General features: G+C 44.8%; 1 protein-coding gene across 3 annotated transcripts in view; it reads right to left on the reverse strand.

The window, feature by feature from the left end:
- Positions 1 to 27,255, reverse strand: part of DNAAF1 (dynein axonemal assembly factor 1) — a 319,527-nt gene that overhangs the window by 10,666 nt on the left and 281,606 nt on the right. For all 3 annotated transcript variants that reach the window (XM_069216210.1, XM_069216209.1, XM_069216211.1), the window contains exons 12-14: positions 19,828 to 19,937; positions 9,800 to 9,868; positions 5,973 to 6,342 (exon numbers count right to left, since the gene is read on the reverse strand). In XM_069216210.1, coding sequence (XP_069072311.1) covers positions 5,973 to 6,342; positions 9,800 to 9,868; positions 19,828 to 19,937 — 549 coding nt within the window. The remainder of the gene's footprint in view (positions 1 to 5,972; positions 6,343 to 9,799; positions 9,869 to 19,827; positions 19,938 to 27,255) is intronic.

A 27,255-nucleotide genomic window follows, 5' to 3' on the forward strand; every position in this document is an offset into this window, starting at 1 on the left:
GGACCTGATTTCCAGGCAGTAATGTCTTGCGAACGGATGCAAGGATGCCCACTCGTCCACCTGACAGATGTCCAGGACTGAAACACCCCATTCTAATGAGTGGTAGCAGCCTTGCACCTGGCGGAATGAGCTCTCAAGCCCTCAGGAGGTGGCTTCTTGGCCAGGGCGTAGGAGATCTTTATGCAGAAAACGACCCAGCATGAAATGGTTTGCTTCTGCACTGCCCCACATTTCTTTGCTCCCACGTACCCCACAGAGTTGGTCATCCACCCGGAACTCTTTTGTATGGTCAAGGTAGAATGACACCGCACTTTTTGGGTCCAGTCGGTGGAATCGCTCCTCTTCCTTGGAGGGATGCAGTGGAGCAAAGAAGGTGGCCAGCTCCTCCATTAGGGCAGTGGAACGTCACCCCCAGCCAGCACCAGAAAGCTCTTAAACCTTTAACAAACAAAATGATAATAAACCATGTTTATTATCGTTTTATTTGTTAACGAGGTGGGGCATTCGGGATGACAAGTATGAGAGGAGTGCACTGTGCACTCCCCTCAGAGCGCATGTGTGTTGGGCTGGCCATCTCAGGCCAGCCAAACACACATGTGCAGTAGGCTCTCGCCAGCCCAGCAACAGAGTTGCCGGGCTGCAGAGGGCATGCACAGGCTCCCACTCTGCCTGGGAGATCAGTGGCTGGGTACTCCCAGCCAATCCTGATGCTGCTCTGAGAAGCGTCAGGACTGGCCGCAGGGCAGGCTGGGATTCAGTGCCTGCAGCGATGGCAGAAAAAGGAGCGGCGTGGTGTGGCGTATCAGGTACGTTTTTTATTATTTATTTAAAATTAAATGTAACCCCCCTGCCTTCCCCCCCACCCCCGCGTGCCGCAACAGCACTGCATGAGTGCAGTGGGCCGCTCCTGGTTCTGACCAGGTGAAATGGGGTCACCACCTTGGGGAGGAAAGAGGCACAAGTTCAAAGTACCACCTTGTCTGAGAACATGGTGAGATATGGCGGCTTAGATGAGAGAGCCTTCAACTCACTCACCCTCGTGGCAGATTTTATTGCCATTAAGAAGGCTGTGTGGATGGTGAGCAGGTGGAGGGGACAGTTGTGCAGTGGCTTAAAGGAAGCACACATAAGAAATTTGAGAACCAGATTCAAGTCCCACTGAGGCATAACAAAGGGCATGGGAGAAACATATGTACAAGCCCTGTGAGAAATCTATGTACTATGGGAGATTTAAATAACGACGGCTGATCAGGCAGCCGAAGGAATTCCGATAAGGTGGAAAGATAGCCTTTGAGAGTGCCCAAGGCAGAACCCTGCTGGGCAAGGGACAAGATAAAGAGAAGAATGTTAGAGGGAGAAACAGAAAGAGGATCAATAGATCTTTCTGTACAATAATTTACTAAACGATTCCAACGGCAGGCGTATACCGTCTTAGTGGAGGGACGCCAAGCTGCCAAAATAACTTTACAGAGTTTGAGTGAAAGGTTGAAGGCTGTAACTGCCACCACTCAATTTCCATGCATGAAAGCGCAGAGTTGACAGGTTCGGGTGGAGAACCTTTGCCTGCTGCTGCGACAGAATATCTTCCCAAAGGGGCAGTCCGATCGGAGGATCAATGCTCATTTTCAGAAGCTCGGGATACCAGACTCTCCTTGCCCAGCTCAGAGCCACCAGGATTACTTCGGCCAGATCGTTCCTGATCTTCGTGAGAACTCTGGGAAGAAGAGGTATGGGTGGAAAGGCGTACAGAAGGCCTGAGCTTCACTTGCAACGAAAAGCATCGCCGAGCGAGTACCGCCTTGGAAATTCCAACCCGCAACACTGCTGACATTGCACGTTCTCTGCAGAGGCTAATTAACAGATCTAAGCAAGGCTGTCCCCATTGCTGAAAGAGTCCTTGTGCCACCTCTGGTTTGAGACACCACTTGTGATCTGCTAGGCATCCACGGATGAGCTTGTCTGCCCTGGCGTTTTTCATGGGCTCCCATGGGTGGCAAAATACATTCTGCAGCCCATGGGGAACCCCGGGTGCCCCAATGCCCTGGGTACCTAAGTACCATATACTAGGGACTTATGAGGGGGCACCAGTATGTCAATTGTGGGGTGTGCAATGTCCTAGGCCTAATTTTAGAGGGAAGGAGCACAATCACTGGGGTACTGGTTAGCAGAATCCCAGTGAAAACAGTCTAAGCATACTGATAGCTGGCAAAAAGTGGGGGTAACCCTACCAAAAATAGTGTACTTTCACTCACCAAGGGCCTCAGATCTCCACCTCTCCCAGATGGCCACCCCATTCCAGAAGTGACACATCTGTCACTACTGTAACTCCTGGTTGGGGGAAGGGAGAGGAGCGTACCTCTGACCCAATCGCAGTTCATTATCTCACACCGCAGATCTTTTGTTGTTCCCTCCGAGATCTGAACTGTGTCAGTTAGATTTCTCTGATGTGGTGCCCATTGGAACTTCAGGTCCAACTGCAGAGCCCTCATATGCCATCGGGCATGTTTTACTAACAGGATGCAGGAGGCAATGCGGCCCAACAGCCTCAGAGTCTGTCTCACCAAAATCCAGGATAGAGGCCAAAACATAGGAATCATAACCTGAATATCCTGGACTCACTGCTCGTGAGGATAGGCCCAAAACTGTACTGTGTTCAGAATAGCTCAGATGAAAGGGAGCATCTGAGAGGGAGTCAAGTATGACTTTGGCACATTTATAGTGAACCCCAACGAATGCAGGAAGTTTGCTGTAGTCTGAAGGTGGGTGACGACATCCTGAGGCGAAAGAGCCTTCAACAGCCAGTCGTTGAGGTAGGGGAAGACTGAAAGCCTAACCTGTGAAGATGAGCTACGACCACCGCTATTACTTTGTTGAACACCCGAGGGGCTGGAAAGGCTGAAGGGGAGCAGAGTAAACTGATAGTGCTCGTGGCCCACCTTGAACCGCAGGTAACGCATGTGGCCAGGCAGGATGGAGATATGGAAATACCGGTCCTACAAGTCCAACGCTACCATCCAGTCTCCTTGGTCTAGGGCAGACAAGACCTGAGCCAGAGAGAGCATTTTGAATTTCTCCTTTTTGAGGAAGAGGTTGAAGTCCTGCAAATCCAGAATTGAGCGAAGGCCCTTGATCTTTTTGGGTATCAGAAAGTAGCGGTAATAACAACCACTGCCTACTTCTGACATCGGGACCATTTCTATGGCTCGCTTGGCCAAGCAAAGCTAAGTGAGCCTCCATCAGTCATTCTTTTGATGGAGGAATTGGGGAAGGTAAAGATTGGAAGGGGAGGGAATAGCCCTTCTGTATGATATGAAAGACCCATTTGTCTGATGTTATGGACCACCAGTGAGGGGGATAAAATTGAATCCTTCCTCCAAATGGACGCGTATGGGCTTGCAGAATCATACTAAGAGGACCTGGGTGCTGTGGAGGGGGGGGAAGCTGGGTGATGGATGACTTCTTGCCAGACCCTCTGGGTCTGAAGGCACCACGACCGCGTCCAGTGCAAGATGTTGGCCTGGTGGAGGACAGCGGCTGGATTGTGAGTGTTGTGGTACCCCACCCCTTCTGAAGCCTCGAAATGGGGGAAAGACACACTGTTGGCGAGGGGTCGCTGAAAGGCCCAAATAGTTGGCCATATCAGAGGAGTCCTTGAAGCACTCCAGTGCCCAGTCTGCCTTTTCACCAAATAGGCAGGACCCATCGAAGGGCATGTCCATGAGGTTTGCCTGGACATTCCCTGAAAAGCCAGATGTAAGAAGTCAGGTGTGACGTTGAATGGCCGCTGTCGCCGAAATCGTTCTACCCAGCGAGTCAGTTGTGTCCAATCCACACCAGATAGTAACTTGGCTGCATCTCTCCCATCTTTGATTGCTTGTGAGTGTCCTGCACGTCCTCTGGGATCTGAGGCAGCACCTGCACCACCGAATCCCATAAAGTATGGGAAAAACACCCCAATAGGCATGAGGTGTTTACTGACCTCAATGCCAGGCTGGAGGAAGAAAACATCTTCTTCCCAAGCTGGTCCAACTTCTTTAATTCCCTATCCAGGGAAGCAGAAGGGAAGGCGCCATGGGAAGTGGAGGCTTGGGCCATCAAGCTTTCTGGGGTGGGGTGTTGAGTGAGGAAGTTAGGATTACTCAGAGCTGGGCGATGGCAGCGGCCAACTGTCCTATTTACAGGAGCCCCTGTGCTGGGTTTGGACCATGTCCCCAGCAAGACATCTGTGAGGGCTTCATTAAAGGGTAACATCGGTTCCGATATGGAAACCCCCAGCTGAAGCACCTCTGTCAGGAGGTTAGTCCTGAACGGCACCGCAGGCAGATCGAGGTCCAAGAACTCAGCTGCCCTATGCACCACCATAGCATACGATGCTCCCGCCTCCGTGGCAACCGTAGGAGGTAAGAGCATGTCAGTATCTGGAGAGGTATCCAATCCACTGGCCTCTCCTAACACCTCATACCAGTCTATCTGTTCCAATTGAGACTCCAGAGGGATCAGAGATCCCTGCCATTCCTCACAAGTGCCTGTCTGATCATAGAGAGGCTCAGGCAATGAACTTGCCCCTGTTGGTGCCGTCTGCGCCATAATCAGCATTGTGCTCGCACCAACGCCAGTGGCGCCAGAAGCGTCAACAACAGGAGCGATGCCGGAGGAGGCCGACTGTGTGGCCTCTGTGTTGTTCCAGATCCGATGTCAGATCCAAATGACTCCATCGGCATCAAAGCTGAAGACGTGCAACCTGATGGGGCCCCTGCTGACCCTGCAGGCCCCAAAGGTGCACTGGTGGGGCGAGTCCACACAAATATGAGACGCATGACCTCGTAAAACTCTTTGAGCTGATTGGGTGTCGCTCAGACTCCCGTAAAAGGGGGAGGCTTGAAGTCTGCCCTTGCACTGGCTCTGCAGAACCGTGCCTGGAACGTCGATGTTCCCGACTCACCTCATCGACCGACGGGCAAGATGAAGTCAAAGTCCACTTGGACTTCTTCTTGTGCCTCTTTCCTGAGTGTCCTCATGACCTCAAGTGGGTCGAAGAAGACTTGGGGCTTCTAGAGTGGTCCCGGGACCTCCTCCTCGACCAGGTCTGTGACCTCTGAAGAGTGCCGACGCTGACTGGCGGGCCGCCATGAGCTTTAGGGACCACTCCCTTAAAGCTTTTGGAGCCGTGGCCCGACAGTCAGAACACGACTTCGAGTTGTAGTCTAGGTCTAAACACAAGAGACATACCTTATGGCGGTCCATCACCAACATGGCAAAAATCTTCCATAAAAAGTTTTAAAAAAGGCTTGTCAAAAAGACAGAGGGTAGCTAGATTCCGGATCTGTGCTTTAACTGGCGCAGAAGGAAAAGATCTGATGTACGCACACCTGGGTGGTGCCTTTATTGGCGACCGTGATGTCACAGATGGCTCCAACGACGCCGAGACCACGCAGTTCCGTACGATGCCACCCAACAGCATGTGCAAAGGTATTGTTCAGCAAAAGTTCTGGATTCCAAGCTGACACCAGGAAATTTTAAGGTAAGGAATCTGCAGCTAGAAGTCTCAATCAGATAATTTTCTCATTTACTGAAGTTTTGCTATTGCATTCCGTACAAAGACCTATGATAAGCTATGTTACCATCAACTAGCCGTGGTTAAATCACTTTTTTGTACAAAACAATACCTTTCTGATATAAAGCATGTCTTACAAAATATACAAATTCAAGAATGGAATGGGGCAAGACTCTCATAAAATAAGCAAATCTGATCCGATCTAAAGCAGAACTATCTCATCTATATCTTCTTTGAAAAATTATTTCACAAAGCTGCATGTTGTACAACTCGTATTGTTGAGAAAATGTATACGATTTTCCTTTGTTTGAATGCTCACAAGACCAGCACATGATTCTGCAAATAGGAACGTCTGACAACAAATATATATATATATATATATATATATATACATATAGTAAACTTGTTATAACCTTACCAGAAAAATCAGACAAAGCGGCTTTGTTTTCATCTACTTCTGACTTCCATATATTTTCAATTTTATGGTGAGCTGACAAACTTGGTAAACTGTCCAAGGTCCCAGAAGAAATATCTTCAATTAATAACTTTGGCCGAATCCTTTCATCGGTTTCCTCCTTCTCGATTAATTTGGGGACATTATTTGGTTCTTCTTCAATTTCTTCTATGAGTGGCCTTGTGTGTTTATGGTTCCCAGATGGCATATTTAAGGTGTCTGAAGTGAAGCCTTCTTTAGTTTCTGTAACCAACAGTTTATCTGAAGACTCCCATTCAGATTCACTCTCTTCGTCGTCCCCAGAAATGACTTCAATTTTCGGTCGGTATGTTTGCTGAAATTACAAAATTGAAAATGAGACATCATTTTATACAAAATGAACTATTCTGATTGTGTACATGGTTTTTATGAAACTGTGGCTTCTCTCTAAGTAAAATGCGTTTTCATAGTCCTTAGAAAGTGTAATCGTTTGTCTTAATGTTGGAGGAAGTCTGTGTGGTCCATACAGTGCTACATAATTCTTGACCAATTAAACTAATACAAAGATTGAATCATACATTAGCTTTGGAGACTACAAAGGTTTATTGATGTAATAAAGGTCTTTTTGATACCACTGGCCAGCATATACTGACTCCTGGTTCGTCCTCTGGCCGTCTGCTAGATTATGCTGTTTCTCATTGTTCTGTGTTCCCAATGCCTGCTTTACTTGGAAGCTTGTTTTCTTTCAATTTAAAAATACTTCAGAGTTTGGCTCAGGGTATCACCAAAGCCTAAAATTTACACTCATAGCCCATAGCGGATGGCGCATGGCCAGAGGCCCTCTGCAGATGGGTCTGCTTCCATGAGAAATGGTTCAGTGACGGTACTATGCCACAACCGGGTGCCTACAGCCCTTTCCTCATGACAAAAGTCCACAAGCAGTGTGTTCTAAGTGACACAGAGAATGGGCACAGGCAATGGTCATAGGTCATGCCTAGCGTGCAGTACACTCTACATATTGCCGAACAGAGCAGTTTCCGAACCCCAGGAAGTGGGTGCAGGCCCCACCTTGCGCCTATGCCTGCTTCAACTGCCAAATGTGGTGCATAGTCATTTCATACTTAGGTCAAGGCCAAAATAGATAAAAAATAAAACCAAACATTTCAAATAAAACACTTTTATAAACAGACGTTATTCTTCTTTGCACAAGAAAGAAAAACAGGATAATAACTTTTGTTATAAAAATACAAATAAAATATCGAAAGTTATTTAAAACCTTCAGTTGATGGACATCATTGCTATAACCAAAAACATACATAACTGTGAACATCAAGAATTGTGGTGAGCAATGCATCCCAAACACCGCTCATGACCTTATACATGATATTGCAGATTACATCACAAATGAAATAATTGCTGACCTTACCGGTGTCCTTTGGTATCACAACACCATCGACATTATCAATGACATCACTTAAGATGCTTATTGACAATGAAGCTCACAGTCTATTGGCCTGACTGTAGCAGATGTATCTAACTACAACACCATTGGCACTGGTTTTCAGCCAGGCCTTGCAATGAAGGGGAAAGGGGTTCTGAGGTTAGAGGTTCCTTTGCTGTGCTTATAAAACTCATTGGGAAGGGTCTGGCTTTTTATACCGCCTAACACTAAGGTGAAAGGGAAGCACGGCCTAGCTTGACCATGCTGACTGTGCTCTGGATGAAGGACTTGTCAGAAGGCCTTGCCCAGTGTGCAATGCGCAGGGCACAGTACCCACTAGCCTACTGGTCACGGTTCTTGTCTGTGCATTGCGATAAAAGTCCTTTGGAGACAAAGGAATTGAGAAGGAGATATTCATCGTATGGTTGAATAGCACAACGTGTGTGCAGGTAAACTGGCTTCAGATCCCAGCTTCCCCACTTGATCAAATTGTGTGAGCCATGTGCAGGAAGAGGCAGGGGGGTACAGGTTGTGGAGAGAGCCAAGCCCTGCATTCAACTCTGCGTGGCCACCCAGGCTCTGTTGTGCATGAACTTTGACCTTGCAAAGAGGGGGTTGGCAGAAATACCTGGACTTCTGACAAAACTGTGTCCATGGTTAACGGTAGCTGGACAGGTATCATTGGCCCTAGGTGCCATTTTGGGGTGTCTCAGGATCCATGGTGTTGTGTAGCCATTTTAGTTATAGCTCCATGCACGTTAACGTTATTTTAACATATTAGGCCTGCCGCTGGCACTTTAACCTAGATATATTTTATTTGGCATTGTTTTATTATTGTTACAATAGCCACTTTTACGGTCTTGTTTTATTTCTCTCTATCTAACTGTTTTTGCCTAGGCCAGCACTCTGTTCTCAAACAAGACATTCTTGCCCACTCTGTGCTTCTTCCAAGGCTGCAGTAAGATAGGTTGCTGGTGAACGTGGTACAAGTTTTGTCTCTAACATTCATAGAAAAACACACATCCTTACGTAGGGACATTTTCTGAGAACATCAGCTGCTTTATTATAAAAACACTTCCTTGTCCCTTACACGTTAGAGGGAGATTCCAGCCAGAGAACCACAACTGTATGCTGATTGCAGAATGCTTCGCTACCGCTGCTTATGCAGACTTCAGGCCTTTGCTCAGGTATGGGGGATGATTCCCAGGGGTACCTGAAGTGCAGAATTAAAGCTTAACATGCTGTGCTCTACTATAGCCTAGGTAGGAATTAGTCTGTTGATTCTAGTGACAATACGATAGCGTTATTTCTATGCTTTACTCTCCTTGTCACATTTCAAATCTTGTCATGCTGTGTCGTCCTGGTTATTGCAGTTAGCACATGCTTTGCTATCTAAGATGCAGTCGCTTCATTAAAATCTTATTGAAACATATACTGCCTCTGTTTTGTCATTGTGTCTATGAGACTAATGTAACTGAGAGAAGCAGATGAGACTTGAGTGACCAAGGCTTCCCTGAGAAATCAACTATGTCATGCGCTCGGCTGCCCAATTATCCCACCCTTGGGACGAGATGAGGCACTGCTAGTTAGCCGGAGCAAAACCCGGATTGGAGAGACAGGTGTCCCCTGTAGCGGGTCAGACTTCCAGTAGTCTCATTAGAATAAAGAGAGCCTACGTGACAATGGTACCATGCCACCTAAAATGGCTCTGGAGTCTACGGTACCTGTATACGTTTGTGGACCCCGGGCACCATTTTGAGGTTTTGGGATAACAATGGAATCCGCTTTGGGATACCATAACACCATACCATAACGCCATATATTTATGCATTAAATAGACTAGGCCAAGACCTCAGTGGACTCACTCACTATAACCTTATAAAATAAGGACTGGCTCAAGGGATGTGAGGTAATTTAGCAAAGGATAGATAGAGTGATAGACAGATAGATATTACACAACAAAAATGTAGCTAATATTTTGATTTGTCAATAACTTTAGACCATGTGGACGTATCTGCACCAAGTTATAAGAGCTGACTACAAGTGACTAACCACTTGAAGCCAGAAACTAGTATTAAGGCCTTCCACTTCTACTTGTTGCAGCCACTGGCAAGAGCTTCATCTCTTGGGGATTCAGGCCACACCACCTCCCATTGATAAGCTTCAAATGCCTTATGCAAACCAAAACATATTTGTTTGCTTTTTGGGTTCGTTCTGGATAGAAGGGATATTACACAAACAAAAACTGAATAAAAGGACAACAGTTTGCAGTGACCGAAAAATGTGCAAAATCCACAGCTCTTACACAAAACCTAAGTTTAAGCAAACAATCGCATTATAATGCGTAACCAGACTGGCTGTGTTTGTTTACCTTGACTGGTAATGCCTCATCTGCTCCCAAGAAATCACTTACATCAACATCTTCCAAATCTGGAAGATCCTATAGTATTAGAAAAGGAATATTAATTCAAATTAGAAGATAAGAGTACATAGTCATAAAATATCAAGTAGCAGATTACTAAATTTAACTAAAATATTAAATTATCAAATCCATCATTTATAGATCAATAGTATACCTTTACCATTCAGCTTGACTTGTTATCGCACAAATAAATAGAATTTGCCACAAATGTAAATAGCAGAACTACAAAGCAATCATGATATCATTGTAATACTATGAACAAGAGCTAAATCTGAATGGTCTGTGATACGTAATGATGGCAGCAAATACCTAACGCCTCACAGGTACAGATTTACATTATTTTCTGACATGAGTTTGGCCACAGTAAAGCAAATTTTAATTGGAGTACTGAAAGGCAACTTGCCAGTCAATTGTTTCCCATTATCATTGTTTTTTATGGTTTACGATTCAAAAAGGACAACTAAGAAACAGGTTGTAGTATGGAACATAAGATGTGGAAGAAGATGGTAAGGGAAGAAAACACATTACATGCACTTGGGACATCTGATAATCTCCTGATAATCTCTATATTCTATTCTATTCTAATATAGTCTATTCTATTCTATTATAATATGAAGTGCACCCTGAATACTGAGTAAAAAACACAGTGGGAACTTTATATTGTGGACAAAATATAGAAGGGCAAATATTGAAAGTTAAGTATGTGTATATTTTCTATATCTAACTCCACATATATGTACCTTGATGATATATATCTTCAAAGTAAAAGGATGTGGATTTACAAACAGTAAATCTACACTTACTTTATATGCATTTACCTTTCGGTATGTGGGGCCTCGATAGTTTGTCCATGAAATTAAGGTATTGCAATATTCCTTTGCTCAATACTCAGTAATACAATCTATAAATTATATTGTATTATATTCATATTATATTATATTTTATATTATATTATATTACATTATAAAAGACTCACTGATATCGAAAGGTATGGGTCAGTTGTACTTAGATTAGCAAGTGCATCTATTAAAAACAACCTTCTTGATGAATCCGAATCTGAATTCAGGAATAGAGTGCAGAGACAGCCTTGCTCAGGTGACTGATGATGCCCAATCTACACTCAACTCTGGAAACTCTTGTCCACCTAGATTCCTTGTGCAATCATTCACATTGACATAATAAATCATGAAATACTTACTGAAAACCCTAATGAACAAATGTGCATTGGTGGCGAGGACCTTTATTGGTCTACCCTTAAGAAAGTAGGAAACACTTACTAGCTTTCTCCACCTAAGTAATTCTCTCACAAGATGTCTCTTAAAGTTCTATTTTGGAATCTTCCCACTACATTCTCTACCTGGAACCCATTGGAGACACCCTAAAATTACTCTGCTGTATCTGAAAATCTACACACCGTATGACATTTCATATTTAGCCAAAAGTTGGAAGATAATCCATCACTTGAAAATCAACCCAATCAAGATGGAATTTCTGTTAATCTCTCCTCCTTAAACTATACTGTAGTCCAATCCTGGCTCTGTAACTTCAGGAAATCACTAGGCGTTACTCTTGGCAAAAGGCCAGGGGTGACATATATAGTTTGGTAGGGCAGGAGCTCCACCATTAATTGAAGAAGATCCTTCTCATCAAAGCCCATGGTTCCCAGCTGCATTTACCAATGTGGAAATTGCTAAGTATCCAACAGTGGAGCCTCACCTTCAAGTACATGAATTACACTGTCTAGGAAAGTATCAAGAGCACGTTCACCTTAAAGGTCCAGCATGATGTAAAAAATCATATGACCCTTATCGCCCTGATTAGTGGAGAGATGCTTTGACACCAAAAAGAGGAACCTTCAAACACCAACGTCATTGTAGCCCCCAGAATGGGAAGGCTCCTCAACAACTCTATGGACATGCACAACATTTACAGGAGCTAGCTTGAGCCTGAGTGATGAAGATGGCCCCATGTACATCAGAAAAGGCAGTGATGAGTAGATGGCATAGTGGAACATTCACTCAACACACAGTGCTCCAGGCCTGCCCCAGGATCATTGGTTCCTGGGACTGTTCCTTGTTCCAGATCCATAGCATCAGAAGGATTCTGTATAGCCTCAAACAGTGAGCTTTCTGTATAAGCTCAGATAGTGAGCCTAAGTGCAGTAACCCTGTCATGGATTCACTATGTGGAACTAGCCACAGTAGGGATGATTGAAACCACCTGCTGCCTCACAAAGGTAATAATGAATTAAAATATTGACTCTATCATGGTCATGGAAGTTCCCTCTTGCACCAGAACTAGAGCCCTCTCCTCACCAAATATCACATTCCTCGCTTACAGCAATTTTCAAAATGTCTCCAGGGGGTGCCAATCATTTTTCAGATCAACCCCAGTGCCAGACAGCCAGAAGAATAAGTTACTTACCTTCGGTAAAGCTTTTTCTGGTGGATACAGTAACTACCTGTGGATTCCTCACCTAAAGAATTCTCCCCTCGCGCCAGCCTCGACGGAAATTTCTTCTAGCTCTGCACGTCGACGATGACGTCACAATCGCCCGACTCCACACGACGCCGTATGACATCATCCAGGCAATAAGAAGCCCTCGTCGACGTGCAGACGTCAGTTATCACCATTTTTTACGTGCCACAGAGGCGAACAGGTAAGAGAACATAGTCATATCAAATGAAATGAAAACACAACATTTATTACAATAAAAATAAAATTAGGTAACAGCAATAACTGCTCTATATGAGAGTAAAATATGTCAGTCAAGTCCAAACATGTTTTCCTTGAACTATCTAAATTAGAGAAAGATATGCATATATACATACCACAACTATATACATGAGTCAGGTATATACATATATACAAGACAAAGGATGCTCACCCATGGATTTCATGGTATGACCAGTCAGGCAACGGGGAAGCGGGTGGGACCGTGAGGAATCCACAGGTAGTTACTGATTCCACCAGAAAAAGCATTACCGAAGGTAAGTAACTTATTCTTCTGATGGATACACCTACCTGTGGATTCCTCACCTAAAGAATAGAGTCCCAAAGCAGTACTACCTCCGAGGTGGGTGCCCGAATGGTCAAACCAAGAAATCCTGCAGCACCGAGCCAGCAAAATGGCCATCCCTCCTAACCTCAAAATCCAAACAGTAATGTTTAACAAAAGTATGGAGGGACGCCCAAGTCGCCGCCCTGCAGATGTCAGCCACAGGAACACCTCTAGCCAAAGCCGAAGAAGTAGCCTTAGCTCTGGTGGAATGGGCACGAAGCCCCACAGCTGGTTCTTTCTTCGCCAAAGAATAACAATTTTTAATACATAGAATGACCCACCTGGATAGCGTTCTCTTGTGGACAACTCTACCTTTCCTCTTCCCCACGTATCCAACGAAGAGCTGATCATCTTGCCTGAACTCCCTCGTCCTGTCGACATAGAAGCTCAGCGCTCTTCGTGGATCCAGCCGATGGAGCCTCTCTTCCTCCTTGGATGGATGAGGTGGAGGGTAAAAGGAAGAGAGAGTAATAGACTGCCCCAAGTGAAAGGGTGTAACAACCTTCAGGAGGAAAGCCGCCTTGGTCCTTAACACCACTTTGTCTCTATAGGAAGAAAGGTATGGGGGCTCTACACTAAGAGCCTGAAGCTCACTGACCCTTCTGGCCGATGTTATGGCCACCAAGAACACAGTCTTGAGAACTAGCAACCGCAAAGAGCAAGAATGCATCGGCTCAAAAGGGGACCCCATTAAAAATGTTAACACCAAATTAAGGTCCCACTGAGGCATAACAAATGGTGATGGTGGAAATTTATTGGTAAGCCCCTTAACAAACCTTAAAACAATAGGAGACTTAAACAAGGAAGGCTGATCAGGAAGGCACAGAGAAGCCGACAGTGCAGATAAATAACCCTTGACTGTGGCAACCGCACAACCTTTCTGCGCCAGGAAAAGAGCAAATGACAATATGTCAGACATACAAGCCTTTAAGGGATCAATTCTGTTCTCTCCACACCAGCATACAAATGTAGTCCAACGACTTGCATAGATCGATTTGGTGGAGTGTCGCCTGGCCGATAAAATAACATCCACCATTTCTGGTGGGAGAGAAAAAGCACTCAGATTGCCCCGTTCAATCTCCAGGCATGAAGGTGCAGGCTCTGGAGGTGGGGGTGTAGAATCTGCCCGTGCGACTGCGAGAGGAGGTCCACCCTGTAAGGGAGACGGAGCGGAGGGCACTGAGAGAGTTGGAGAAGGTCTGTGTACCACACCCTTCTTGGCCAATCCGGAGCTATTAAGATGACCTGGGCTCGGTCTTGGCGGATCTTCCTTAGAACTCGAGGAATCAAGGGTATGGGAGGAAACGCGTAAAGCAACTGACCCTTCCAGGACATCTGAAACGCGTCCCACAAAGCTCCTTGCACCGGATACTGGAGGCTGCAAAATAGCGGGCACTGCGCATTCTCTTGAGTTGCAAACAGATCTATCTGTGGATATCCCCACATCTGGAAGATGTACAGAACCAGATCTGGATGAAGACGCCACTCGTGGTCGACCGAGTTGCGTCGACTGAGAACGGCCGCACGCACGTTCAGAGCCCCGGCCAAATGATGTGCTACCAAGCAGATCTTGTGATCCTGAAGCCAGGACCAGAGTAGAAGAGCTTCTCTGCAGAGAAGGTACGATCCCACTCCTCCCTGCTTGTTGATATACCACATTGCGGTAGTATTGTCCGTTAGGATCTGGACTGACTGACCGCGAATGGAAGAGAGGAAGGCCTTGAGAGCCAGACGTACTGCCCACAATTCCAACAGATTGATGTGAAATCTCTGTTCCACTGGAGACCAAAGGCCTTTGACCTCCAGGTCCCCCAGATGAGTTCCCCACCCTAGAGTGGAAGCATCCGTTACCACTGTGGCCACTGGTGGCGGTAGCGAGAACGGCCTTCCTTGTGACAGGTTGCCGACCGATGCCCACCACTGAAGATCCACTGCAGGTTCTCTGGAGATCTTTATCGATTCCTCGAGATCCCCTTTGTGCTGAAACCACTGCCTGCGGACGCACCACTGAAGAGCCCTCACGTGCCAGCGTGCATGAGTGACCAGCAGTATGCAAGAAGCAAACTGACCAAGCAGACGAAGGACCTTGAGGACTGGAACTACCGCTCCATTTCGAAACATTGGAATCAGTGCCTGAATGTCCTGAACCCGCTGGGGCGGAGGAAAGGCCAGATTCAATGTCGTGTCCAATACTGCCCCTATGAACAGGAGGCGTTGAGAGGGCTCCAGGTGAGATTTGGGCACATTGATAGAAAAACCCAGGTCGTACAACAATTGAGTTGTCGACTGGAGATGACGCCGCACGAGCTCCAGAGTCTTGGCTTTGATCAACCAATCGTCCAGATAGGGAAACACCGCTATCCCCCTTCTTCTGAGCTCTGCCGCTACCACCGCCATCACCTTTGTGAAGACTTGAGGTGCTGAAGTAAGACCAAACGGGAGGACCGCAAACTGATAATGCTGCGATCCCACCACAAACCGGAGATACTTCCTGTGCGATTTGAGGATCGGTATATGGAAATATGCGTCCTGCAAATCGACAGACCCCATCCAATCTCCTTCGTTCAACGTCAAAAGAACTTGTGAAAGGGTCAGCATTTTGAACTTTTCCTGCCTGAGGAACCAATTCAAAATCCTCAAGTCCAGAATTGGTCTTAACCGACCATCCTTTTTGGGGATCAGGAAGTACCTTGAATAACAGCCCTGACCCCTCTCCTGCTCGGGAACCAACTCCACTGCGCCTTTTGCCAATAGGGATAACACCTCCTGTTGTAGTAACAGAAGATGGTCTTCCGAACAGAAGGATGGGCGGGGAGGGAAGGGAGAAGGGAACTCCCGAAAGGGAAGAGCATACCCCCTCTTCACAATGTCGATGACCCAAGAGTCTGTTGTTATAAACTCCCACATTGGAAGAAAATGAGCAAGTCTCCCCCCTACCAGAGACAAGTGGACAGGGAGTGGTGGAGGACTAAGGTTGCTTTCCCTGCTGCACCCCTCCAGAGGAAGAGGAAGAGGCAGAGTGCTGCTGGGTGGCTCCTCTTGTACGGATTCTGCCCCTGCCCCTGAAGGATCTGTGTGGCAGGGAGCTTGCAGTTTGTTGTGGTCCTTGAAATCTGCCACGTAAGGAGGAGCCATGTCCAAAACCCCTAAACCTCCTATAAGATCTAAAGGAGGAGGAGGAGGCAGCTGATTGAAGTCCTAGCGACCTCGCTGTGGCTCTGCTCTCTTTAAATCGTTCTAGAGCAGAATCTGCCTTCGTTCCAAAGAGTTTTTCGCCATCAAAGGGCAGATCAAGGAGAGTCGCCTGCACATCCGTTGAGAAACCAGAGGAACGTATCTAAGATTGTCGTCTGGAAACTATGGACGTGCCCATAGCTCTTGCCACTGAGTCCGAAGTGTCCAACCCAGACTGGATCACCTGGGTCGCCGCCGCCTGAGCGTCCATTAGCAATTGTAACACTTCCTGTGACAAGTTCAGATGGCCTTTTGCTTCCTCCATAAGGGCATGAATATAACGTCCAAATATGCAGGTTGCGTTGGTTGACTTTAAGGCCATACTACATGAAGAAAAGGCCTTTTTGGCAGAATGGTCCATTTTCTTTGATTCCCTGTCCGCAGGAGTACCAGGAAACGAGCCAGGAGAGAACCTGGAAGACCAGGAGGCCTGAACTACCAAGCTCTCCGGAGTCGGATGCTTGGAGAGGAAGACAGGGTCAACTGGAGCCGTCCGATAGCATCGTGCTACCGCCCTGTTGACAGCTGCCGAAGACACAGGTTTCTTCCAAATGTCTATGATAGGATCTAGAAGAGCGTCATTAAAAGGCAAGAGAGGCTCTGCCGTCACAGAAGTTGGATGTAACACCTCTGTCTAAAGGTTCCTCTTCACCTCCGCAGCCGGAAGAGGAAGATCTAAGAAGTCTGCTGCCTTCCGTATTACCGCATGAAAAGACGCAGCTTCCTCAGTATACTCCCCAGGGGAAGCAAGATCCCACTAAGGGGAAGTATTGTTACCACTTGCAGTATCCAGTCCTTGAAAGTCACCGGAAGGCTCCAAGATCTCACCCTCTTCCAGGTGTTGTCTGCTGTATTCTTCCTCCTCCAGAAGGAGCAAAGCCAGACGTCTGGATCGCAGTCTAGACTCGAGACCCGGCGTCGATAAGGCGTCGGCCGACGCCAAAGATCTTCGTCGGTGCCGAACCTCGGATCCATCCGACACCGGACCCTCCGGCTCCACAGGAACCTTGACTGTGGATTGGATCCGAGGCGAATCCATCGGCGCCGTAGCAGGTGTAACAGGTCTCCTAGGCGACATCAAGGGCATCGGCGCCGCTTCGGCTGCAGCAGACAAAAATGGCATGAAAGGTGTCGACTCATAAGACGCCGGGACACCCAAATTAAAGGCCAAAGGGCCCGACGGATCCGCTTGTCCTCCACCCGGCGCCATGGTGGAAAACATGTTGAACATGGCATTCAAAATAGCCGCAGGATCCGTACCCGGCGCCGGGAAAGCTGGGTATTGCTGTTGCACTGCATAGACGCTGTAGATGGGCCAGGCAACTCCTGGCTAGGAGAACCCTCTGGTCTCTGAAGAGGCTCTACCTCGAAAACCGACCCTGGTGAAGTCGGAGTCGTAGGAGGTGGAGGGGTGACGGTCGGGCTAAACTCCCACGTCGGACGACGCCGAGCTGACGGAGATGCCGATCTGGACCTGGACCGTCCCTTACTCGATCGGCGCCGGGAGTCGTGACGGTGCCGAGAGTCACCATGGCGATGATGAGCCCTCTAGGATCTTGAAGAGGAATCTCTCCGATGACGCCTCTCCTTCTATTTCTTGGAACGGGCCAAGAACAATTTTGCCTCTCTTTCCTTGAGTGCCTTCGGGTTCATGCGCTGGCAGGAGACGCATGACTTGACCTCATGGTCGGAGCTAAGGCACCAAAGGCAATTCTCATGGGGATCGGTAACCGACATTCGACCCCCGCACTGGTTACAAGGCTTAAAACCGGATTTCCTTGGTTACAACATTGTAACCGTCGATACGCAACTGTAGCTCCCTGTGAGCCTCAAAGAAAAACCATTACTCGGAGGCACGGAAAAAAAGGGAACTGACGTCTGCACGTCGACGAGGGCTTCTTATTGCCTGGATGACATCATACGGCGTCGCGTGGAGTCGGGCGATTGTGACGTCATCGTCGACGTGCAGAGCTAGAAGAAATTTCCGTCGAGGCTGGCGCAAGGGGAGAATTCTTTAGGTGAGGAATCCACAGGTAGGTGTATCCATCAGAAATCAATTTAATTCATTCCTCAACTTCGTTCAACATTTTCAACACAGTATGTGGAAAAACACTAATGGAAGTCTGGGTCTCATGAGTGAAAAACATGCTCTTTGGGGACAACTCTTCTGTGGCAAACGTGTTGAACTAGCTCATGTTATTTCTAACAGTGCAAGGCCTTCTAGGTCAGGTGTAGGCAAGCATCACACTTTAGCTGTTAGGACGCAACACCCTTGGATCACGTGCTGCAGCCAAAGGTACTGGTCTCTTAACATTACCTTAGTGTATTTGTTGCCACTCTTAAAATCTGAACACCAGCCACATCTGGGTGTAAAACCATTTTTAGGTTCTCTGCCTGCACGTGATTATTTGAAAGATAGACAATTAGCAGACAGAAATGTATCGACTTATAATACATGGGATTCTGCAATCCCTATATAAACACCTGCCTCTAATTCCTAATAATCGGCGACTTGTGATGCACTCAGTCGCTGATTATAAACAAAACTTGTGAGAACTCAACTGTAATGAGTTTTGGCAGTCGAGTTCTGACATCACAGTGCCTCCTACCAGCAGCTGAGTTGAAACACAGATCAGGTCATGGAGCAGCTGCTTAAAGCCATGAAAATGAAATGTTGCTTTTCTTTTTTCTCTATTTTTCTAGCTTACAGTGACTACCAGAAAGAGTATTATTTTTTATTTGTGCTTTAGATAGTTATATAAAAGTTAGAATCCTTCTGTATGTTTAGACACATTCTGAACTACTGCAGTTTTGTTTTTAAAAACTTACTTGAATTGAACTGTTTCTCATATAATTTTGCAACAAATATCTGAGAAATTTTTGATGTGTTTAATTTTGCACTTTAGGTTCTACTTTTATGCTTCGAATTTGCAAACATGATCTCGCTTTCAGTGAAAGAGATAAGCACCAACGTTTTAAGTGGTTTGTGGGGAAGGTGCTGGTGTACTAATATTATATGGGAGAAAGTAGCCCCTGCCATGCATGAGGAGGATATCGCAAGTCACTTCGGCGTTCGGTAACCTTGTAAAGGAACGCGGCCTTGCTCCTCTATATGGGAATTAAACTCCTCAGTATAATGTATGGCAGTGGTACTTCAATATAATAATACCAAAAAAAAATATGAACAGGTAAAGGAAAATGGCACTGTAAAAGCCTTTTGAAAACAAACTGGTGGGTGTCTTGAATAGCAATGTCAAGGCACAAAAAATCAATCCATAAAACTAATTACTTTGGAATAAACCCATTTATTTAGAGTGCTCTGCAATAAGCAAGTTTATGGGATCATAGCAAGAGCAAACAATCTCTTAGTTTTTAAAGCAGTCAATAAACATGTGATTGTTACTTCAGATGTATATTGGGAATGGATATGTTAAATTATCTGGTCAAAATAGCAAACGAGTAATTGTTTATTGTTGGTAAGTCCCCGAAAACACGATGAGACCCAAGTATAAACTAAAAAAGGTAGAGTTCAAGAATATCCAGACGTCAGCAACAGTTTCAGGTGTTGGTGTCAAAGGGTCAAATTTAAATATAGTTGGGAATCACGTAACCAATTAGTACGAAATATCGTACAACATATTGAACAATAAAACATATGCAATTTAACCAACGTAATACAGACGTCAATGAAGAGCTTTTCCTGCATTTCTAGGGGAATGGTTTCCACCTCTTCAGTTTCATTCAGTTCCGTGACAAGCACCCCCTGGGTGGCCATCTCCTGTAAAGTCGTTGCTACAGAAACAAAATAAATAATTTAACTGGTAAATAAATGTGAGAAAAATAAGCAATAAGATAAAGAAAATAATAAGCACAGTGTTTGTATTTACCATACGTTGAAAATTAAAAGTTACTCAATACTGATACTTCAGTACTCTTTGTACGAATTGAGTGTCAGACAAAGGAAAGTGCTAATCAGAAGCAAAGCACTTTCAGGTAACAAGAGCCCGAGAATGCTTTAATTGCTTACTGATAATCATCATCATGCTAAGTCAGAGCTGGACAGAAAAATCTTCACCACTGTACTTTCACTAGTGACAAAAATACCAGAATACTTATCCAGAAGTGCTATTTATAACACCCAAGCGTACAACAGTTGAATACGCTCACCACAAAAGAGCAACAAGGGAGGAAACATTCACCAAATAGGTGAAATATATTATGGTTAGCACTACTAGAATGATGTGTCAGGGCATGACCAAATTATGTGGTATAGTTAAATACATTTGCTGCAAGAAAATGCAAATTATGTGGCACAAATTGTGGCAATATTACTTTATTATTTTGTTATTGTAACGTGTTACAGCCTGGACAAAAAGGTCACCTCATTAGTATCAGCTTAGTGTCTAAATACATCAATAAGCAATTTAAATGTGACCAGATAACCTTTTATGAGGGTCTGGCACTAAGCAGTAACACTTTCCACATTTGGCACATGCTGGACATTCATTATTATTCATTATTATTATCCTGCCGAATTTGATCATTGCAGTGGCCCTGATAATGGTCAACAGCTGAGAATTAGGAGTGTGGGTCGTATTGCTGATGAGACTGAAGAGCTAAGAATACTGCTCTTCTTTACAATAAGTAACGTTTACTTCCACTTTTGTGAAAGCCCCTTTCCATGGCGTGATTCCATAGCATGTATTACAATGAAGGAGATCAGGACCCACATTGATAGATGATGAAACAATAAAAGTATTAAAGTAAGAGAGTTTTTATTATTGGTTATAGACATCAACATCTCCAGCTCCAGTCTTCCAGGCTGCAGACTCCATAGCGACTAAACCAGGGGAAACAGCTCATGACATAGCATAGACAAACAAATACACATCAAATACTTATAAAAATTGAGACAGGGTCTATCTATCTGAAAACGCTTTCCACTTACGCTTGACCAAACTAGGCATGGATCCTAAGCCAGTGATTACAGAAGACATGTAGAGAAGTCACTGTGATGGCCTTGCTGAGGACATAGATAGAGACATGCCCTAACAGGTTCTCGAGTGGCCTGGCTGTGTGAAGGTGGATACTTTCTGGTAGAGGAAAATCTTGAAGATAACTCCACAATACAAGATATGATTCAACAGAATACAAAACCCTTCTCAGACCCTTAAAATCCTCAAAGTAAGGAGAATTATCTGAGTTTTAATTAATGATATAGAAAGAATGGCAAGAAACAAATGTATTGGTTTCGATTAAACTCATGAAAAAATCTGCTGTAATAGAAGGCTGGATTATAACATCTATTCTTATCTTTTAAAAACACTTGTCACAAGTTTAATATTTGGAGATCCTCAAGTAAAATGCACGGTGAAAGAATGAGTGATTTGCATGAATACTGAATGAAACATATTGTGTGATAGGTATATTGTGTCAAAAATATTGCCAATACATAAATATCATGGAACAGAATACAGAATGTAAGAATATTGTTTTTTGTTTATATAATATTGTTTAAAACATATTTTTGTATTTAATGTTAATTTTAATTTACTGGTATTAAATATTGTTCATTCGTTTGTTTCATGTATATTAGTTATATTTATTTTAGATGTTAATATTATTAATGTAATCATTTTTGTAATTATTTTCAAAAAATGTATTTAGTCATTTATAATTTGGTAAGAAGTTATTGGTTTTGTGGGGGAATAGGGTGGGAAGTTATCTGAATTAAAATATATTGGTTTTCATCTTCAATTAATTTTTATGTGGTGATTAAATAAATAAATTAATTCGTTGATTAACTGTATTAAATGTTATTTTAATTATTGAAGTGAGTCCATTGCATATTTGGATTTTTTATAGTTTAATTATCAATTTAAAAGTTACCTGTGGGTTGTTGGATTTGTAGGGGAATAGGGTGAGGAGTTACTGAAAATATCATAATTTGTTTTCTGGTAATTGTTAGCTATCTTAAATATGTAATTGATTATTAATTATTTAAATTATCAATTATTTAAATTATTTAATTGATTATTTGTTATTCTCATTTTGTTTTAACTTTAATTAGTTGTTACTTCATTGGCACCTCAATTTAATAATACAATTTATACATTTAAATTCATATTTATTATTGATTTTACTTTTATTTTATTCAATTACTATTTCAATTTTATCATTGTTTTATGCATAATTTATTAAACGTTTTACATTCTATTTTCTGTACTTTAGTCTCTCAAATAAATTAATTATAATGCTGTATATGTTAAAATATCAATATACTTACTTTTTTTGATGATATTCTGCTGTACAATAAAATTGGCACAATAGTGAGTAGTTTTTATCGTTTGTAAACTCAATATTTTTGTGGAGGATATTTGTGACACAATATTCTGGTCTCACGCTAGTGTTGTTCCCGATATAACTAAAATGTATAATAAAACTATGGGCATCCCTAGAAAACAAAAGATGAAGACCTGCTAACTACAATTTCTCGATGCGCGCAACGTTTGACACTTGCATTCTCAATGGTGGTGCAAAGATTTAGCCACGGTTCTGTGAACTGTTGGAAAATCGCCCATGCCACCTCAAGCTGTTGATGTCACTTCTGATCTGCCTAATGCCACCAGCTCAACTCGTCTGCTCTGGAAATCAGGAACTATGCCAGGTGGTTCATGATAAGGGAAATGTCCTGGCTCCAACCAACTTCAGAGGTTGAGAGCATCCTGTTACAGGACCTAGGACAACACTCCGCAATGTTTGTTGCAATACCACCTGGCAGTGGTTTTGTCAGCAAGAACCTGCACCAGCCTCCCCTCAATGGACAACAGGAAGGACTTTAGAGCCAGATGAAAGGCGTGCAACTCCAACGGATTTATACAGAGTTAGGCTTCAATCAAATACCAGGGACTTCTAATCTCCACCTCACCCAGATGACCTCCCTAGTCCAGGAGTGATGTGTCCCTAATTACATTCAGCTCTCCGTGAAGAAGGCAAAGGGGCCTGCCACTGGACAAATTGCAACTGAGCAGTCACCAATGAAGATCATGAGCCTCCTCCTCCAAGATCTGGATGACATCTGTAAGATTTTTCTTGATAATGGGTCCAGTGGAACTGCAGAACCCACATATGCCGCCTGGTATATCAGGCACAGAGGCTGTAGCAGGTTAAGAAGCCAAGAAGTCTCAGCGCTGCTCTCACCAATACCTAGGATCAAGGCTGAAATATCTGGATCACAGCCCAAATATCCTGGATTCCCTGCAGCAGAGGGAAGGCCTTGAACTTCACTGGGTCTAGTACAGCTCTAAAAATGTCAGCACCTTTGAATGAGTCAGATGTGTCTTCGGTTCATTGACAGTAAACCCCAACAATGTCAGGAAGTTCGCTGGTTGACTTTAATAAGTCTACCTTCAATAGCCAACCATCAAGCTAGGGAAAAACTGGATCACTGATCTCCATGGGTGGGCAGCGATACATTTTAGGAACACCAAGGGACACTGGTGAGGTGGAAGGGGAGCACAGTTAGCTGAAAAGACTCCTGGCACACTTTGAACTGCAGATAATGTCCGTGGGACTACAGGACAGAAATATGAAAATACATGTCCCACAGGTCCAAGGACATCATCCAGTTGTTCCAGTTCAGGGCAGACAGGATTCAGCCCAGAGCAAGCATTTGGAAGACGTCTTTCCAGAGAAAGGCATTTAGAGGCTTAAAGTCCAAACCAGGTCTGAGACTCACATCCTTCTTTGGCACAAGGAGATAGCAAGAGTAACAATTCTCTCATCCTTCTGAGTCTGGTACCCTCTCAGTCACTCTCTTAAAAAGTAACACTCACATCTTCTACAGCCGAGTGGGCCAATGGTCTTCTGAAATACTTTCAGATGTGGGGGTAATATTTGACAGGGCAATTTGTAACACTCATCTGTGAGACATATGAGATTGCCATCCTGGGAAGAAATGATTAATACTACCCCCACTGGGTGGGCCTGTACCACTAAGGGCAAGCTAAAAGTGGTATGGTGGTTATTACAGCAGGTAAAGAGGAATGGGAGGACTCTTGCCCTATGCCGGCCTACCTGCTGCCTGCCAGACCTACGTGCATGGCTGAAAATGACTGGAATCACTGTTGTACCAGTTGGAAAGTCTGCCTTTGCCTATATAGCATCCCTCCAGTATAATCTCAATGGCTTTTGAATTGGTATAGAAAAAGCATGACAGGGATTAACAGGTTCAAACAGCGAGCCAGGGCTCTAATCTAGTTAAAGCGCTCCTGCTGTCACCGAAAAGACGCGGCCCATCATTAAAAAAGAATATCCATGAGGGAGGCCTGCACATCACAGGAAAATCCAGTAGAGCTCATCTATGCATGTCAACGAAGTAAAGATCTTGTGCCTCCTGACCTCTCCAGGCAAAATGTAATATCTAGACCAGAGCGGATAAAATAGATAGCTGTGTCTTATCCATCATGAATTGTTTGAGCTAAAGAGGCCCAAAGGTCTTCTGGGGACCACAGGCAGAATCTTACTGAAAATATTTCGTAGGGCATGTGTATAACGACCCAATAAGAAACAGCATTAACAGACCGTAATGCCAGACTGGCAGAGAAAAACATATGTTTGCCAAAAGCCTCAATCCTCTTGGAGGATGGATTATTGTGGAATGAATCAGGACTCACTTTACTGGTTGAAACCTCAGCCACAAGGCTTTTTTGAGTAGGATGTTTATTTAAAAATCAAGATCACCAGGAGCCACTCTATGACACCTGGCCACCTGCCTACTCACCTGTGGACAGGAACAGGGCTTTGATCAAGTGGTCATCAAGGTACCAGTGATGCCATTGATAAATGGGAGCAAGGGGTCAGAAGAACGAGTTACTTACCTTCGGTAACGACTTTTCTGGTGGATACATTAGCTACCTGTGGATTCCTCACCTAATGAATACTCCCATGGCGCCAGCATTCGACGGAAATCTTCTTACTAGTCTCTGCACGTCGACGAGGACGTCACTCTAGCCCACGCGACGCCGTCTGACGTCATACAGGCAATAAGAGGTCCTCGACGACGTGGCGACGTCAGTACCAATCATTTTTTACGTGCATGAGAACAACCAGGCAATGCAATGAAAGAGCAAGGCAGCATCCCATTACATTGTAAAAATACACAACATTGCATGAATAACTGTAAATCTTTTATATATATACATAACTCTCTCTTTTTTTAAAATATATATACACATCAAGTATATACACAAAGATATATACATATATACATATATATAAATATAATATATACAACATCTATTGCACCCTCAAAGACCAAGAGGAGCGTACTCAAGGATTACTTGGTAAGACCAGAAAGGCAACGGGGAGGCGGGTGGGACCGTGAGGAATCCACAGGTAGCTAATGTATCCACCAGAAAAGTCGTTACCAAAGGTAAGTAACTCGTTCTTCTGATGGATACAACTACCTGTGGATTCCTCACCTAATGAATAGAGTCCCAAAGCAGTACCACGCCCGGCGGTGGGTGCCTAAATGGTCAAACCAAGAAATCCTGCAGCACTGACCGTGCAAAATGGCCGTCCCTTCTAACCTCAGAATCCAAACAGTAATGTTTTGCAAAAGTGTGAAGGGACGACCAAGTTGCGGCCTTGCAGATGTCGACCACAGGAACACCTCTGGCCAAGGCCGAAGTGGCCGATTTAGCTCTGGTGGAATGAGCTCTAATGCCCTCAGGAGGATCCTTCTTTGCCAAAGAGTAACAGATTTTAATGCAAAGAACAACCCACCTGGATAGTGTTCTCTTGTGGACTGCCTTTCCTCTCCTCTTGCCCACGTATCCAATAAACAGCTGATCCTCCAGCCTGAAATCCTTTGTTCTATCAATAAAGAAGCTCAACGCCCTCTTTCGGTCCAGACGGTGCAGTCTTTCTTCCTCTTTGGAAGGATGAGGCGGAGGATAGAACGTGGACAAAGTAATTGCCTGAGCCAAATGGAAAGGTGAAACAACCTTCGGGAGGAAAGCAGCCTTGGTCCTCAACACCACCTTATCCCCATAAAAAGTTGTATAAGGGGGCTTTACTGATAAGGCCTGCAACTCACTCACTCTCCTTGCTGATGTTATAGCTATCAGGAAGACTGTTTTTAAAACCAAATACCTTAAGGGGCAAGAATGCATAGGTTCAAAAGGGGACCCCATAAGGAAAGTCAGGACCAAGGACAAATCCCATTGCGGCATAACGAATGGCTTTGGAGGATATTTATTTAGAAGACCTTTCAAGAATCTGATAACAATAGGGGATTTAAATAAAGATGGTTGGTCTGGAAGACATATGAAGGCTGACAAGGCCGATAAATAACCCTTAATGGTAGCCACTGCACAACCTTTCTGCGCTAGAGACAGAGCAAAAGACAAAACGTCCGATAGATGAGCATGCAAAGGATCAATCTGCCTCTCTCCACACCACGCAACAAATCTAGACCATCTATTAGCATAGATAGATTTAGTGGAGTGTCGCCTGGCCGCTAATATAACATCCACTCAGGCGGGAGAGAGAAGGAACTCAGGTTGCCCCGTTCAATCTCCAGGCATGTAGGTGCAGACTCTGGAGGTTGGGGTGTAAAACCTGCCCCTGCGACTGCGAGAGGAGGTCTGCCCTGAAAGGGAGACGGAGCGGAGGGCACATTGAGAGTTGGAGAAGGTCGGAGTACCATACCCTCCTTGGCCAGTCCAGAGCTATTAGGATGACTAGAGCCCGGTCCTGGCGAATCTTCCTCAATACTCGAGGAATCAAGGGTATGGGAGGAAACGCGTAAAGCAACTGGCCACACCAGGTTATTTGAAACGCGTCCCCCAACGCTCCCTGCATCGGATACTGGAGGCTGCAGAATAACGGACAATGCGCGTTCTCTCGAGTGGCAAACAGATCTACCCGAGGAAACCCCCACCTCTGGAAGATTAAACGGACTTGATCTGAATGGAGACGCCACTCGTGGTCTGCCGAGAATTGGCGACTGAGACTGTCCGCACGCACGTTCAAGACTCCGGCCAGATGGTTTGCTATCAAGCAAATCTGATGGTCCTTTGCCCAGGACCATAGTCGAAGAGCTTCT

The sequence above is a fragment of the Pleurodeles waltl genome, chromosome 12 (genome assembly GCF_031143425.1).
Source record: "Pleurodeles waltl isolate 20211129_DDA chromosome 12, aPleWal1.hap1.20221129, whole genome shotgun sequence".
In the NCBI taxonomy this organism is placed as follows: domain Eukaryota; kingdom Metazoa; phylum Chordata; class Amphibia; order Caudata; family Salamandridae; genus Pleurodeles; species Pleurodeles waltl.